The 15,664-nt window shown below is 15.9% G+C and overlaps 1 protein-coding gene across 1 annotated transcript, besides 42 other annotated features; it reads left to right on the forward strand. All coding sequences in view use genetic code 6, as the record gives it.

Annotated features, from left to right (window-relative positions):
* Positions 1–47: a microsatellite.
* Positions 2–76: a microsatellite.
* Positions 77–315: 239 nt separating this feature from the next.
* Positions 316–401: a microsatellite.
* Positions 390–483: a microsatellite.
* Positions 393–677: a microsatellite.
* Positions 408–542: a microsatellite.
* Positions 443–513: a microsatellite.
* Positions 445–549: a microsatellite.
* Positions 552–670: a microsatellite.
* Positions 559–671: a microsatellite.
* Positions 565–670: a microsatellite.
* Positions 565–681: a microsatellite.
* Positions 614–677: a microsatellite.
* Positions 682–1,489: 808 nt separating the features above from the next.
* Positions 1,490–1,550: a microsatellite.
* Positions 1,500–1,544: a microsatellite.
* Positions 1,512–1,550: a microsatellite.
* A 712-nt stretch (positions 1,551–2,262) lies between these two features.
* Positions 2,263–2,302: a microsatellite.
* A 315-nt stretch (positions 2,303–2,617) lies between these two features.
* Positions 2,618–2,661: a microsatellite.
* Positions 2,619–2,770: a microsatellite.
* Positions 2,771–4,828: 2,058 nt separating this feature from the next.
* Positions 4,829–4,876: a microsatellite.
* Positions 4,840–4,895: a microsatellite.
* Positions 4,862–4,943: a microsatellite.
* Positions 4,944–5,209: 266 nt separating this feature from the next.
* Positions 5,210–5,544: a microsatellite.
* Positions 5,230–5,516: a microsatellite.
* Positions 5,250–5,531: a microsatellite.
* Positions 5,522–5,582: a microsatellite.
* Positions 5,583–5,726: 144 nt separating this feature from the next.
* Positions 5,727–5,808: a microsatellite.
* Positions 5,738–5,810: a microsatellite.
* Positions 5,811–8,278: 2,468 nt separating this feature from the next.
* IMG5_140860 (protein kinase domain protein) lies at positions 8,279–10,400 on the forward strand (the record flags this gene model as incomplete). The annotated part of the gene is made up of 2 exons (XM_004031322.1): positions 8,279–8,735; positions 8,963–10,400. The coding sequence occupies 2 exons, from the start codon at positions 8,279–8,281 to the stop codon at positions 10,369–10,371; spliced, it is 1,866 nt and encodes a 621-aa protein (XP_004031370.1). The 3' UTR covers positions 10,372–10,400.
* Positions 8,904–8,942: a microsatellite.
* A 1,095-nt stretch (positions 10,401–11,495) lies between the features above and the next one.
* Positions 11,496–11,578: a microsatellite.
* Positions 11,547–11,592: a microsatellite.
* A 1,691-nt stretch (positions 11,593–13,283) lies between these two features.
* Positions 13,284–13,325: a microsatellite.
* Positions 13,311–13,362: a microsatellite.
* Positions 13,316–13,395: a microsatellite.
* Positions 13,396–13,453: 58 nt separating this feature from the next.
* Positions 13,454–13,501: a microsatellite.
* Positions 13,502–13,566: 65 nt separating this feature from the next.
* Positions 13,567–13,718: a microsatellite.
* Positions 13,622–13,732: a microsatellite.
* Positions 13,643–13,705: a microsatellite.
* Positions 13,696–13,831: a microsatellite.
* Positions 13,757–13,834: a microsatellite.
* Positions 13,758–13,824: a microsatellite.
* Positions 13,764–13,838: a microsatellite.
* The last annotated feature ends 1,826 nt before the right edge of the window (positions 13,839–15,664 follow it).

Genomic DNA, 15,664 nt, shown 5'->3' on the forward strand with positions numbered 1-15,664 from the left:
TATATATATATATTTATATTATTATATATATATATATATATATATATTTGTTTTAATAAATATTTATTCATATATTATATATTTAAAAATTTAATAAAAATAACATAATCATTTATATAATATAAATTAATAATTAAATTTAATTAATAATTAAATGATTCTATCGTATTTAATTGAAAATTAGATATATTTAAAATTCATTTATTTTAAATAATACATTAATATTTTTTTCATTATTATATTACAAATTAATAAAATATTTTTAATTTTTTTAATTATATAAAATATAAAACAATTATATACAAGATTTTAATAAAAATAATATAATTTTAATAATATTTATTAATATTAAATAATTTACTAATAAAATAATATAATATTTAAAATAATTATATTATTTATTTTATTAATTTTTTAATTAATTATAGTCATTTAATATTTATATTATTATTATTTTTATAATATTTTATTATTATTATTATTATTATTATAATTATTTTCATTATAATTATTTAATTCAATATATTAGTAATATTTATTATATTATTAATTATTTCTTTTTTATTTTTAATTTATATTTCATTATTTTTTTTAATTATAGTTAATATTATTTTTTATTTTATATATTTATTTTTCTTATTTAATTTGTATTTATATTTTTATTTTATTTTAATATTATTAAAGTTTATTTTTTATTATAAATTTTCTTATGAAAATAAAGTATCTATTACTTTTTATTATATTTTTTATTTATTTTAGATATTTTTTTTAATACATTAAATTTAACTTTATTTATTATTTATTTAAATATTTATTTATTTTTATAATGAAAAAATAATTACTTATATTTATTTTATTTATATTTCATATTTTTTGTTTTTTTATTTAATACATTATGATATTTTTATATAATGATTTTTTAAATTTTAAATTTATTCATATTTATTATTTTTCAAATATTATTATATATAAAATCACTTTTCAGCCTAAATTTATTAATTTTTTACAATAATTCTTTTATATAACTTAATCTAAGAAATATTTATATACTATTTATAAATTTTTAATGTTAATTTTTATAGTATAAATAATAAAAAATAAATCATATTTTAAAATGAATATTTTTAAATTTATTTAATAACTAATTATAATAAATTAGATATATTGCTTACTTTAATATAAATTTATAAATTTGAAATCTTAATAAATTTAATTTTAAGAATATAATTTGTTTTTTAAGAGTATATTAATATTTTATTTTTTACATATTCTATTCTTTTATAAAAAATATTTGATATTTATACGTATTAAATAAATTTAAATAATATATATAAAAATATATGTATGTTTAAAAATCCTAGATATATATATAATTATTTTTTCTTATATATATTTATGTATTAAAATAATATTTAAATAATATTAATTAAATATTTTATTAATTCCTTACTAATATTTATTTATTTTTATGATATATAATCTCTCTATATATATAAATAAATTAATTTTATTTTTATATAATTAATATTAATTTTATATTATTATATAAAATTAAACTGTATAACAAACTATCTTATAATTCTTATATTTTCTTCTTACGATAATATTTAAATTTTAATTTTTTTATATTATTTTATATTATTAATTCTATTTTTAATAAACTATATTAAATAGAATATTTTTTATTTTTAGATATGTATATATTTCTTATTTTTATAATTTCTAAAATACAATTTTTATTTGATTTTTTAATTATTAAATTTTTATTTCTTTATAAAAATATAATTAAAAAAATATATCTAATTATATATTTTGTATTAATATTTTAAATTTAATAAAACTAGCAAATATAAATTAATTTTTAATATCAATACAGTTATCACATATTTTTAATTTTATTTATTCTGATAATAAATTAACTTATATGAAAAGTCATAAATTAAATATTGTTAATAATGCATTTTTTTTTATAAAAATAATATAAAATTTTAATAATAATTTATATATAAAAAGAAATTATTGTTATAATATTATAAAATAATAATTAATTATAAAAAAAATAAAGAAAATAATTATAATAAAAATACGATTATATATATATATATATATATATTTTTAAGCAATATTAAATTTTAATTTTTTTATTTATATTAAATAGCTTATATATATATATAAAATTTAAACTAAATAGTATTTTATATAAAAAAGATATAAAATAATAATATTAAAATTTGAAAAAGAAAAAATGCACAAAAAAAATAAAAAAATTAATTTAAAAATTAATTTTTAAAAATTAAATTTTTTTTTATTCAAATAAAAAATAAAAAAAAAAATTATAAAAAACATATTTTTTTTACAAAGTATTTATTTATCTAAATATAGAAAAAGAAAAAAAAAAAAATATATTAATATAATATAAATATATATAAGTATATTAAAAAATATGTATTATAATTCAATAGAAAAATCCAATCGAAATAAATAATCAAAAAGTTTATCCCCAAACTCCTTATTTAAAAAAGACTAAAATAATTAGCTTATAACAGAAATTTAGTAATAAACGGAAAAAAATTAACTAAAAAATAAACAATTAATGGAAAGCATTCAACATTAATTCAAAAAAAATTCACAATAAACATAAAATTAACAATAAAAAAAAAAAAATCAGTAAGAAACATAAATTAATCCATAATAAACATAAAACAATCCATAATAAGGATATAAAAATCCATAATAAGGATAAAAGAATCCATAATAAACATAAAAAAATTCACAATACACTTAAAATTAAAAATAAATAGAAAAAAAGGTATGTAAAAGTGCCCGAAAATCTCTTTAAAATTCCCCCTAATAGAAGCCTAAAAAGAACATAAATTAATAATCTCCATTTGAGAACCTAAACGAAATCCTTCCATCTCCAATAAAGAAATATTCTTATTAATACCCAAACAACAACAACAACAACATAAACTTAGACTATAAACAATAAGATTAAAAAACCTAAATAAACCTTCAAAAATATGACTAAAAATATAAAAAGATTCTAGATTATTAACACACATATAAAGAAAAAACTGACATTTTCTTCCTTGAAACAAATGAAAGATACTAGAAATTCGAAGAATCTTTTTTAAAGCTTTAAGATTTATTTACTCAATTTAAGGAAGATTCCGAAAAGACTATTTTCGAGTAAAGCTAGACTATATAAAAACTTTAGAATTAAATATAAGAAAAAATCTCCTAATTTAATTTCAAAAAATAAGAAAATAATCCTATAATAATTAACCGTAGACTAAATTTAGAAGAAGAGGAAACTTCGAATTATTTCAACTAATTATTAGGTTAAACTAATATATAATAAATAAAAGAAATCGAAGTAATATTTGAGGAAATAACCAAGGACAATAAACATATATAGGACTTAAAAAGTAAATATTAGTTAATATTAGAAGAATTAATACGATCATTATCTTCCCAAAAACAGGAAAATTAAATACTTTAGAAATAAATTAACTAATTATAAGAGTAATGTTAGTAATTAGCCCTAGACTATTAGTAATAAATCTCTAAACTGAACGAATTTAATAAATATATAAAAGAAAAAGACTAAAATTAAGCACATACGCTTTTTTTATAAGAAAGGGAGAAGATACACTAAATAAATGAACTAAAAAAAAAATATGATGAGAGTAAAAGTCAACTTTTTTAAAGCCAAAAAGAAATCGAACATTTAAAAGAAAAAATTGATTAACTATTAATCGTTATAGGCCAATTTGACTAAGAAAAAACTGAAAATAATTAGAAGATAAACTAGTTTAGAAAAAAACACGAAAACGAAATCAAAGATATATAGGAGAGTTTAAATTAATTTGAAACAATTTGTAATTTTTAAGATTAGTGTATATTAAAAATATTCAGTTATTAATAATAATAAGAAAATACTGAAATTTAATAAGGAATAGTATCTCTATATAATGAAATATTACTAAATTTAAAAAATTAAGACTTAATATAAAAATATAAAGAAATAAAAGAATAATTGACCTAAATATATTACATAAGTACATAATCTAATAATACATATAAAAATAAATCTAATAATAATTCTACTATATATATATAAAATACACCAGAGGAAAAAACATATACTAATAATTAATAAAAAAATCATTTTTTTTAAAACTAAAATGCAATTTAAGAAAACCAGAAATTAATCCAAATTGAACTTTTTAAAGAAAAAGAATAATTTTTTTTAAAATAAATAGAAGATTAAAAATAAGTGATTACATCCTTTTTTTCCCAAAAAAATACTTAAATTGAAAACATATACAATATATTGTCAAAAATATAAGAAAAAATAGATAATAAAGAACTTTAGGACCTAATTTTAAATTTCTAGTAATAAATAGATAAATTAAACTAGGAAATAATACAAAAAGATTCTTTTTTTTAATTAAAATAATCTTCTTTTGAATAAAAAAATATACTTTTGGCAAAATTAGAATAGGAAAATGAACATTTAAAAAAGAAAATCGAAAAAAAAACTCAAAAAAAACACTTTTATATGATAATTTTCAATCTTAGAATGAACTTGTTAGATAGTAATAACTTCGGATTTAAAAACTTGAAAACTTTGAAAAAAAACAGGAAAGCTTTAAAATAAAAAAAACTGGCTTTTTACAAAAAATTGAGTTTTTTTAAAATTAATATAAAGACTTGGTTTCTCAAAACGCTTTTCTTTAAGAAGAAAACGCAAAGTTATAACAAGAAAATAATTTTAAGTATAAAAATGAATAAAATTTTGAATAAAAAGATGGATTAGGGGATAAAAAAAATGTTCTTTTAGAAGAAAAAAATATGATTTTGGAAGAAAAAATGAAGCTTTTGGATGAAAATAGAAAGGTTTTGGAGGATAACAGGAAAGTTTTGGATGAAAAAAGAAAAGAAAATGAAAATTTGAGGGAAAAAATAGAAAAAATGGAAAGAAAAATAAACGAAAAAGATGATTTATTGTAAAAACTAAAGGAAAATTTAGAAAATGAAAAGGAGAAAAATTCTTAAAAAAAAGAAATTATTTAAAAATTAGAAAAGAAAATTATAGAAAAAGAGGAGATTTTTGTTAAAGAAAAAAACGAAATTTAAAAAAAAGAAAATGAGAAATTTGAAAATTTAAGAAAAGAAAAATAAAAAGACGAAAATTATAAAGATGAAATTTTGAAAAAGGAAACCGAAAATTTATAAAAAATCATTGAAAATTTTAAAAAAGAAAATAAACATTTAAAAAATCAAATAGAAAATCTTAAAAAAGAAAATGAAAATTTATAAAAAATAAATGAAAATTTTAAAAATCAATTCGATATTTTTAAAAATGATAATGAAATTCTTAAAAATTAATTAGAAAATTTCAAAAAAGAGAATGAAAATTTCAAAAATCAAGAAGAAAATTTCAAAATTATAAACGAAAATTTAAAAAAAGATCATGAAAATATCAAAATATAATATGAAAATTTTAAAAAATAACATGAAAATTTTTAAAATGAAAATATTTCAACTGAAAATTTTAAAAATTTAAATTTTAAAATTCTTAATGAAAATTTATAATAAGAAAAAACTAATTTATAAAAAAATCTTGAAAATTTATAATTAAAACTTGACAATTGTTAATAAGACAAAAATGATTTAATAAAAGATTAATAAAATATGTAAAAAACAATAGATGATTTTTCAAAAAACATACAAAATTTATAAAAAAACAATGAAAATTTACAAAAAAACAATGGCAATTTATAAAAAACAATCGAAAATTTATATATAGAGTAAGAAAACCTTCAAAAGAATATAGAAAACCTATAAAAAAACACTTAAATTTATTAAAAAGATAAAGAAAGTTTATAAATATAAATATAAAACTACCAAAACAATATCGAAAGTCTCCAAAATAATATTTAAAACTTTAAAAAAAATATAGAAACCTACTAATAAGAAGCCTAAAACATAGAAAAAGAAAAACAAGAACTATAAAAAAAATATAACGATCAAATAAATATAAAAAATGACTAAATCGACAACTTAAAATATTAATTAGAATAAAAAATGCCCTAAAAGCCTATATTAGACTAAGAAAATGAACTTTTAAATTAAAAAAATGAATAAATAAAGGACTTAAACTAACAAATAAAGCATTAACTATAAAACAATTAAATTTTATAAAAAAGTGTTTAAGAAATCCTTGAAAAAACCAAAGATTTATAAATTGAAAACAAAGAAAAAACTGACCAAAACATTAGTTTAAAAAACGAAAATATGATCAATATATAATAAATAAATACACTAAATTAATAAATAAATAATTTAGAATAAAATAATTAATCTCTAATAAATGAAAACTAACTAAAATTTGAAGAAATAAACTCTCTGAAAAAAATAATTAATTAATACTAATCTAATGATCATCTTTAATAGAAAAAAAACTTCGTCCGAATTAAAGATCTAGGCATGAAGACAATAGATATGGTTGATAAATTTTTAGATATTTACAAATTTTTCGTAGAAAAGCACCCTGATGTGACAAAAAGAATCGATTAATTAAATTATAATAGTATAATTGGCAATTTTAAATAACTTAAAAAAGATATAGTATCCAATGGAGAAAACTGTGCTAAGAAGATAATTTAATTAGTAGAAGCTTCCAAAAAAAATCCTTTAGAAATTGTTTATATGGATTCAGTTAATGAAAATTTATCTAAAGATATGATTAAAATTTTTTAAATATGTAAACTTCTCGAAAAATATCAAGAAAATTTTAAACTTTTCTATCATTTTTGAAAAAAAAAAAAAAAAAAATTAAACTTTTTTTTTTTTTTGATATCTTTTACAAAAAATATATATTTTAATTAAACTATATATAAAATTTATATATTATTACATATTTATATATTCTTTTCAATATTTTATTTCAATAAATAATTATTAATATACATATTTTTTGTTATATATATACTTTTTTTTTTTAAATAAAAATAAAGAATTGTACTAATAATAATAATAATATATATATATATATATATATGGAATCATAATAAATACAATTCCCAGAATAATTAGTAATTGCCCATTAATTAATAAAATCTTAAATAATATGTTTTTTATGTCAAAACCTAATATAAAATCCTGCTTCTTGTATAAAATGTTAATATGTATTTTGTACTTAATGCACTCTTTAATTTTTATAAGAAAACAATGGATGTCCATCTTGCAATAATATCATTTTTGAATATAAAAAACCTCCTATATATGAAGATTATTTATAATAAATTTAAGTAAATTGTCCTAATACATTAAACTAAAATGAAGAGTTTAAATGTCTTAAAAAAAATATGAAATTCGAAGAAGCATTAATACATTACAAAAATTGTAAATTTAAAATAATATAATGTCCTAATAAAAACTGCCCTTTTTCCTCTATTTAAATGTATATGTTTTCTCATTAAAATACTTGCTCTTTTTTGGCAATAGAATGTGAATATTGTCGAAAAAATTATCTTTTAAAAGATAAAGATAGTCATTTTTTATAATGCGAAGTATAATATGCATAATGTGAAGTCTGTATGTAAAAAATGCATTAAAAATTAATCCAAAATCATTAATAAGATTGTTTTTTAATGTATTATAAATGCAATTTTTGTAATTTTTGGGTCAATAAAAACAACTAAGATTCACACTAGGATAATTGTATTTAATAAAAAATCAAGAAGAAGGTTCAAATATTATTAATTGTTAAAAATGTAATAAAAAAATTGTAAAAGGAGAATAAAATCATAATAATAAAGAATGTATAAAATATCTTTGTAGTTAAATTTAAAATTTTGAAGATGATATTTAATCTTTACAGTCATAAATAGATTAAATATAGTCCTTTATTGTTAATTAATATAATTTTTAATAATGATATTTTAATAAATTTGATATATATATATATATTTTTTTTTTCTCTTCTAAAAAAAATAAATACTAGATTATATATAATTTTTTGAAAACAATATAAATATGCAATATTTTGGAAAAAAATATAATTTATATATATATATATATATTATTGCTTATTTTTCTTTTTATAAAAAATTACTAATATAAATTATTATTTATAATATATATTAACTTTTGTATTTATTTTATTAATAAAATTATATTTTTCACTTTCTATATTTCTGATATTAATTGATATTTTTTTTTTTTTATAATTTATTTTTTTTAAAAAAAAAAAAAACAAAAAAATAAAATGAATTCCAAAAAATAGATGAAATAAGTAGGTTAATACATAATCTATTTAGAAAAGAAACTAGGTGAAGGACAATACGGTAAAGTATATGCCGCCTCTGATTTAAAAGACGAAACTAAGCAATATGCCGTAAAAGTGATTCCATCTACAATATTTTAATCAAACATTGTAAATTCATAAATGTTATAAAAGGAAATAGAAGTATTAAAAAAGCTTAAGCATCCTAACATTGCATGTTTAATTGAAATTTCATAATCTACAAATAATTTATATCTTTTTCTTGATTATTGTAACGGAGGTGATTTAAATGAATACATATTGTCTAAAGAACTCTAAAGACTCTCAGAAAGTGAATCCATGGAATTTTTCTAATAAATAGTTAATGGATATTAATTCTTATATTCTTAAAAAATAATACATAGGGATTTAAAACCTGAAAACTTAATGTTACATAATGGTTTATATATATAAAAATATAAATATTTAAATTGTTTAGTAATTTATATTTTTTTCGTTATTTTTAATTCACTAAATCAAAAAAAGGCGTAAATACATTTATTCTAACCTTTTTAATAGTTGATTATGATAAAAATATAAATTAAACTATATTAAAATATATTTAAAAATATATATATATATATATATATATATACATATATATATACATTTTTATATATTTTAAAGGTAAAATAAAAATTGGCGATTTCGGTTTTGGAAGATTTATAGAAGGAGAAATGGATAGTGAATAAAGAATGTCAATAAAATGTACTCCAATATATGCTTCGCCTTAATTATTAAATAAACAGAGTTATAGTTCTAAATGTGATATATGGAGTACTGGTTGTATTCTTTATAAAATGTTATATGGATAATATCCTTTTATAGCCAGAGATTTGCCTTCTCTAATTTCAATAATTAAATAAAAAGTAGTCCGCGAGGAATTTTAATTTCCTCTAGAACCTTAAATAAGCGAAGAAGTTAAAAATGTAATAGTAAGAATGCTTAAATACGAAGAATAAGACCGTATTTCCTGGGATGAAATATTCAAGCATCCTATATTACAAAAGAAATACAATATACTAAGCACATAAGAAATCCTAGAGGAAAACGACAAAAACAACCCAATATTTTAAAGTATAATATAAAACCGATAACATGTAATGGACAACGTAGTAACTGATTATGCTAAAAATTTCTTAAAACAGCCAAATTAAGAAATGTAGAAATATTTCCAAAAGCCAGCCCCTTTATAAGAAGAGGAAAATAAAAAAAACACTCCCAAAAACTATTTAACTTAGGACAAAAATTTGTTCCCAATAAGTAGTCCTCGTCCTAAAGCGGAAACTTTCGAGGAACATTCGGAAGACATGTAATTTAGATAAAGTCTATAAAAATTCCAATAGGTAGATTTAGATAATTAAAAAATAACTAGAGTTGATAAAATGATACTTTTTTTAAGAAATTAAGCCCTTTTTGCAGACGTTACAATGCAATTAATTTTCGTTTCCAGAAATAAATTCGGACTCCCCAATTTGCTTTTTTATGAAATTATATATTGTCTAACAGGCTATTATTCCTTTAATTTAGATTTATTAAAAATGATGCTTTAATAAAAAGTGCCTGTAAGGATAGTCAAATAAGATGATTTTGATATATATGTAAAAAGTACATAATTTTCAAAAACTAAATAAAAAATAGAAAAAGACGCCTAAACCGCAAATGACTTCTTCTCTACTTTATCGAAAGGAATTCTTAAAGAAATACAAAAGCTTGGACAAGCAGATGTATAGAATTAAGACTTGAGAGATTTCGAAAACTTCATTAAAAATTAAACTGCTAATTATAATGAATATAAACTAAGAGTTTAAAATAAAATAAAATAGTTTTTCCTTTATGTTAGTCCTGCACTTTTTAAAAATGATATAAATTCATTAAAAGGCATTAGAGGTCTTTAAATTTTCTTTAAATTGGATTAATATATGCCTATATAGAATTTCTATAAATTTGATTTCAGATAATTTTATGATGTCGAAATGAATAATTTAACTTCTGATCAATTGTATTAAAAAATACTAACGGAGTGTATCTTTTGAAACATAATACATATTTTATAATTCGTCTTTTTATTTTTATTTATAACAAAAAAAAACATTAAATAATAAAAAAATTATAATTTTTTTTATATAAAATTTCAAATGCTTTTTTCTTAAAATTAATTAATATTATCTTCATTTTAATTTAATTTATCTAACATTATTAAATCATAAGCTTCTTGAATTCTCGGATCTTATTAACATAAAATATAAAGCATTTAAGGGCTTTTTTATAAAATTTAAAGTCTCGAAATAAAACTTTTATCTTATAAATATGAAGCTGTGATAGGATTTTGTCTTAGTTTTAATAAAACATCATATTCAAAGCTTTAATGTAATAAATTTTCATTATATTAACTTTTTCTATATATTTCTTTTTATACAAACATTAATTATTTACTTAAAATTTCACTTTAGGGATCTATTTTTAAACCTTCTCTTAATGTTTAAACTGATTCTTCGAAATTTTCTTACTAGAATTCTGCTATTCCTTTTCTTAAATAGCCTTTTACCCAAATAGGGTTTAATTTAATGCATATTTTGGCATCTTTTATAGCTTTTTCGTATTATTTTGTATGGAAAAATGCTGCACTTCTATTTGAATAATAAATAAAATTTTTATTGTCTATTTATATAGCTTAAGTAAATAAAATAATTGATTTTTCATAATTTTTTTATTGAAATTCTAAATTTCCTTATTCTTTCAATTTTTCAGATTCAAAATTTAATTACATAATATATTTATTTTTTTTAAACACAAATAATTTGTTTTTGAATATTTTTTTAAATAAATAAATATAAAAATAATATTTATATATATTTAAAATCTTTCATTTCTTTTTAGATTTTATTATAGTTTAATGCTTAATTAAATGATTAATTTTTTTTCTTTAATGTCTTAATAAATTTAATTTTATTAAGAAGCTTCCGATTCGTTTTATAAAGAACATAAATCTTATAATCTAAAAAAAATATTAGTTATATTATTTTATTTAATACTTCTAATTTAATTAGGATTACAACCAAAAATTGTACAAATAATTATTTATACCATGAAACTCTAATTTAATTTCGTCATTTAAATAATCTTTTATTAAAAAATTATAAAAAAAATAATATACGATTATATATATAAATAAAAAGAATTATTTATTATATATATATATTTATAATAAATAAATTATTATTTGAATATAAATATATTTATGTAAATTATTATTTTAACTTTCTTCATTTATGATTTTATTTAATTATTATTTATTATCTTTAAATTATCCAAACTAATAACTAAAAGCTTATAATCCCGGTTCTTAATATAATTTTTTCTATATACATTTAATTAATTTTCAAACCTTATAATTTAAAATTTTAAATAATTTTTTATTTTAATATAAACTATGTAGTATCTATTTTTTATTATGTATTAAATTCATTTGGATTTATTTATGTCACCATATCATATTATAATAATTAGTTATTTATTTACAATTATTTACATAAATTTTACAATTTATATTTTAGTTAATTTTCATTACATTCTAAAATATTCTAAATATATATATTTTTTTTAATAAAAACATATATATTTATATTTTAATTAAAGATAATATAAAAATACACATGATTAATTATCCTAAACTTATTATTATTTTTTTTAAACATCATATTATTCAAAATCATTGAATTCATCTTCATCGAATTCATTCATATTTTAATCGTTCTATAAAAAAAATTATATTTAATAATAATTAATATTATATTATTTACTTATAAATATTTATTTTTTTAATCAGAATTAAATTCATTTTCTTCATTTTTTTTCTCAATGAAAATATTATTACAACTCTTTAATATTTTTTTTTAAAAAAATAACTTGTTAATAAACAAATTATATATACTTTATTTTCTTCCTAAACCTATTATTTTTCTTAATTTTAATTTATATTTTGACTAAAAATACTAAAGCTTTAATTATTAAAACTCTTATATTATTAATTAATATATTTTTCTGTTTCTTTAATTGAATATTTATTATTTTAAATAATTTCCGAATGATGATCGTTTTAGATATCGTTATCTAATATATTCTAACTAAAACTATTTTAATTAATATTAAATTCACATCCTTTATTTTCATTAATATTTTCCAAAGACTTGGTTATTAATTTACTTCTATGTGTTTACAAATTTTACTAATCTTTATTATCTTATAAATTATTTATATTTTCAAATTCCTATTACCACTCGAATTCTTAATTTTAATCAATTAATTATATCTACATCATTTATTTTTTCTATTAAAATAAAAAGTTCTAATCTTATTAAATATCTTTACTGGCATTAGGACTTTATATTTAATTTTAAGATTTTAATATATCAATATTATTATTTGATTATATTAAATCATCTGCTATAAATTAATTTAATGCATATTGGTTCTATTGTTTATTTTTATTTAATATTTTTCTGACGTTTTTTGGCGTTTTTTTTAAATCTATTGAGTTTGTTAAATATTCAAATTATGGTCTTAATGAAGGTATTGTTGGCATATTATAATTATTTCTATTTTATATTATTTTCTGATTATGTATAATTAATTTTTATTATTATTGTTAATTTTACATTTTATTTTTATTTATTTTTTAAATAAAAAAATATGTATATTTTTCAAAAAAGCTTTTAATTGGGGATTTTTAGATATTTTATTTTTTAAATTTATTAAGTTAATTATTAATATAAATTTAAAATATAAAAAAAATTAAGGCTATTTTTGTAAATTTATAAAATTCCTTGTCATTAATTTTATTATAAAATAAATTTTTAATAATATAATTTATTTAAGTATTCAGTATATTCTACGTAAATAACAATTTATTTTAAAACGATAGAATCATTTGAAATATACTAAATAATATTTTAATAGAAAATGATATTTATTTTTATAAAAAATATATAAATAAAATAAAAATAAATAAAAATATTATAATAATATTATGGTAAATAAAAATAAATGAAATAAAATAATTAAAAATTGTATTAATTATAAAAAAAAAGATGAGAAAAATATTTAAATTATATAAACTTTCTTGTAATAAGATAAATTATTTAATAAATAATTTCTTTTAATAAAATGAAATATTTTAATTATTTTATAAAACTAAAAATATATTTTTTATATTATGAAAAATAAATTACAATTATAAAAAAAAAATATAAAATAAATTATAATTAAAAGAAAAATTTTATAATAATATGTATATAAGAAATAATAATAATTAAAAAATAAAAAATATATATATAAACATAATTAAAAATAAATTAAATTATATATATATAATAAATAATAAATATAAATATAAATAATTTATTTAATATATATAAATAAATATATATTTTATTTATATATTATATTATTCTTTAATATTATATATATATATATATTTTATTTATATACATATATTTTTTTTTCTTTTGGCTTTATTAATTAATTAAGAAAAATATAAATAATATTATTTTGCATTAATTTTATCTCCTTATCCCTTCTTTGTCTATTTATGAGTCTCTATTTAATCATTAATAACCTTTTATATTTCTTCCTTTTAAAACCATATTTTATCTGTATTTATCATATAATTTTTTCAAATCTAACAATTTCTCTATCAATAAGTTTCACTACGAATATATTAGAAAACCCAAAATATTGTATTTTTATTTGAAAATACCATAAAGCTATATTAATTTTACTGTAACTATATATCATTCAACCTTTAACTATTCCTATTACTGTTTTTGATACTTATAATTATATCTATATTTTTTTATTTATGTTATTAACATTTTATATTAAATATTATATGAAATCATATCTAGCTATTTAAAAAAGATCATAATCGGTATTATTAAATAATGTTATGTTACTATAAATGGCAATTTTTTATTGAGGTTTTATCAAAAAGTTATAAAAAGTGTCTTATATTTATTTTTTTGCATCAGTTTGTAAATTTATACAGTTTTTACCGTGCGGTTTAAGTTCATTAGTTAACTTTAGTTATTTTATATAAATTAAGATTTTTTATATATATTGTCATAATAAACTAACAAAAAAAAATTAAATTACTAATAAAAAACCTATAAATAGTAAAAAAAAAAAAATGTAAAATAATTTAAAAGACGGCCGATTTTACTTTACATCAACCATTGGAATAATATCAATATATTCATTAACAAAATTAATAAAATACCAACTTAAAGTCCATAAGAAAAACAAGCAATTAAAAAAAGCTTCCAAAGCTTAAGTATTTTCTCTTTCCGAATTACTCCAAAAATTAAAATCGAATTAAAAAATAGAATAACTCCATTATAAAAATAATTTACTAAGAGGCCAAGTATATATTTAAGGAATTGTTTAATGTGATAATCCAATATATTCAAAAACTACATTTTTAAATGAATTTAAGAAACATGGACTTATATATAGAATATAATATGATGAAGAAAAACATTCCATGGACCCTTTAAATTGTGATATTTCTTAATATTAGTTAAAGAAATTTCCCGAAAACGCTATTTTTGAAAGGGTGAGGACTTTCAAATTAAAAGACCAATTAACATATTAGGAAATAGAAGTGCCCCTCTCTGATGAAATAAATTTAAGTAGTGTAATGTAGTTCTTAGGTTAAAATGAAAAGCTAATTAATATTAATTTCGGCTAAAGAATAATGGGATTCTTTTTGCTTATTTTAAAGGCTATTTTGGATTTATTCGGAAAGACTAACCCTTTTTCAACTAATTTAAGAGGTATAAAATTAGGAATTACTGAAAAAGAAATAGGAATTAAAATAGATTCTATTTTAAATGTCTATGGGGAGATTTTATATGATATTTAAAGTGGAGTTATTAAAGTAAATATGCCAGAAGCTTTAGTTAATGATAAGTAGTAGTTTTTAAAAATACTTAAAAAAAGTTTAAAGTAATATAGGTTTATGAGGAATTTCTTTGGAGTTGTTTTTGGGGCTACAATTGTTTATTTTTTACGAAGATCTTATCTATATTGGAAAGATTAAATTTTAGATAATTTAAAGAAAAAAAAGGAATTAAATAAAGGTTAAATAACAAAAAAATAATGATAAGAAAAATAAAAATTTTATATATATTTTTTTAGTAAATTATTAAATATTTATATTAAAAAATATTAATATTTTTAAAAATAAATATATATATATAATAATTACTAATATATTACCCTATATAATTTTGAAGATTAATATTTATTATATTAATTAATTAAAAAAAT

This window comes from Ichthyophthirius multifiliis (genome assembly GCF_000220395.1).
Source record: "Ichthyophthirius multifiliis unplaced genomic scaffold scaff_1120509251094, whole genome shotgun sequence".
Lineage (NCBI taxonomy): Eukaryota > Ciliophora > Oligohymenophorea > Hymenostomatida > Ichthyophthirius > Ichthyophthirius multifiliis.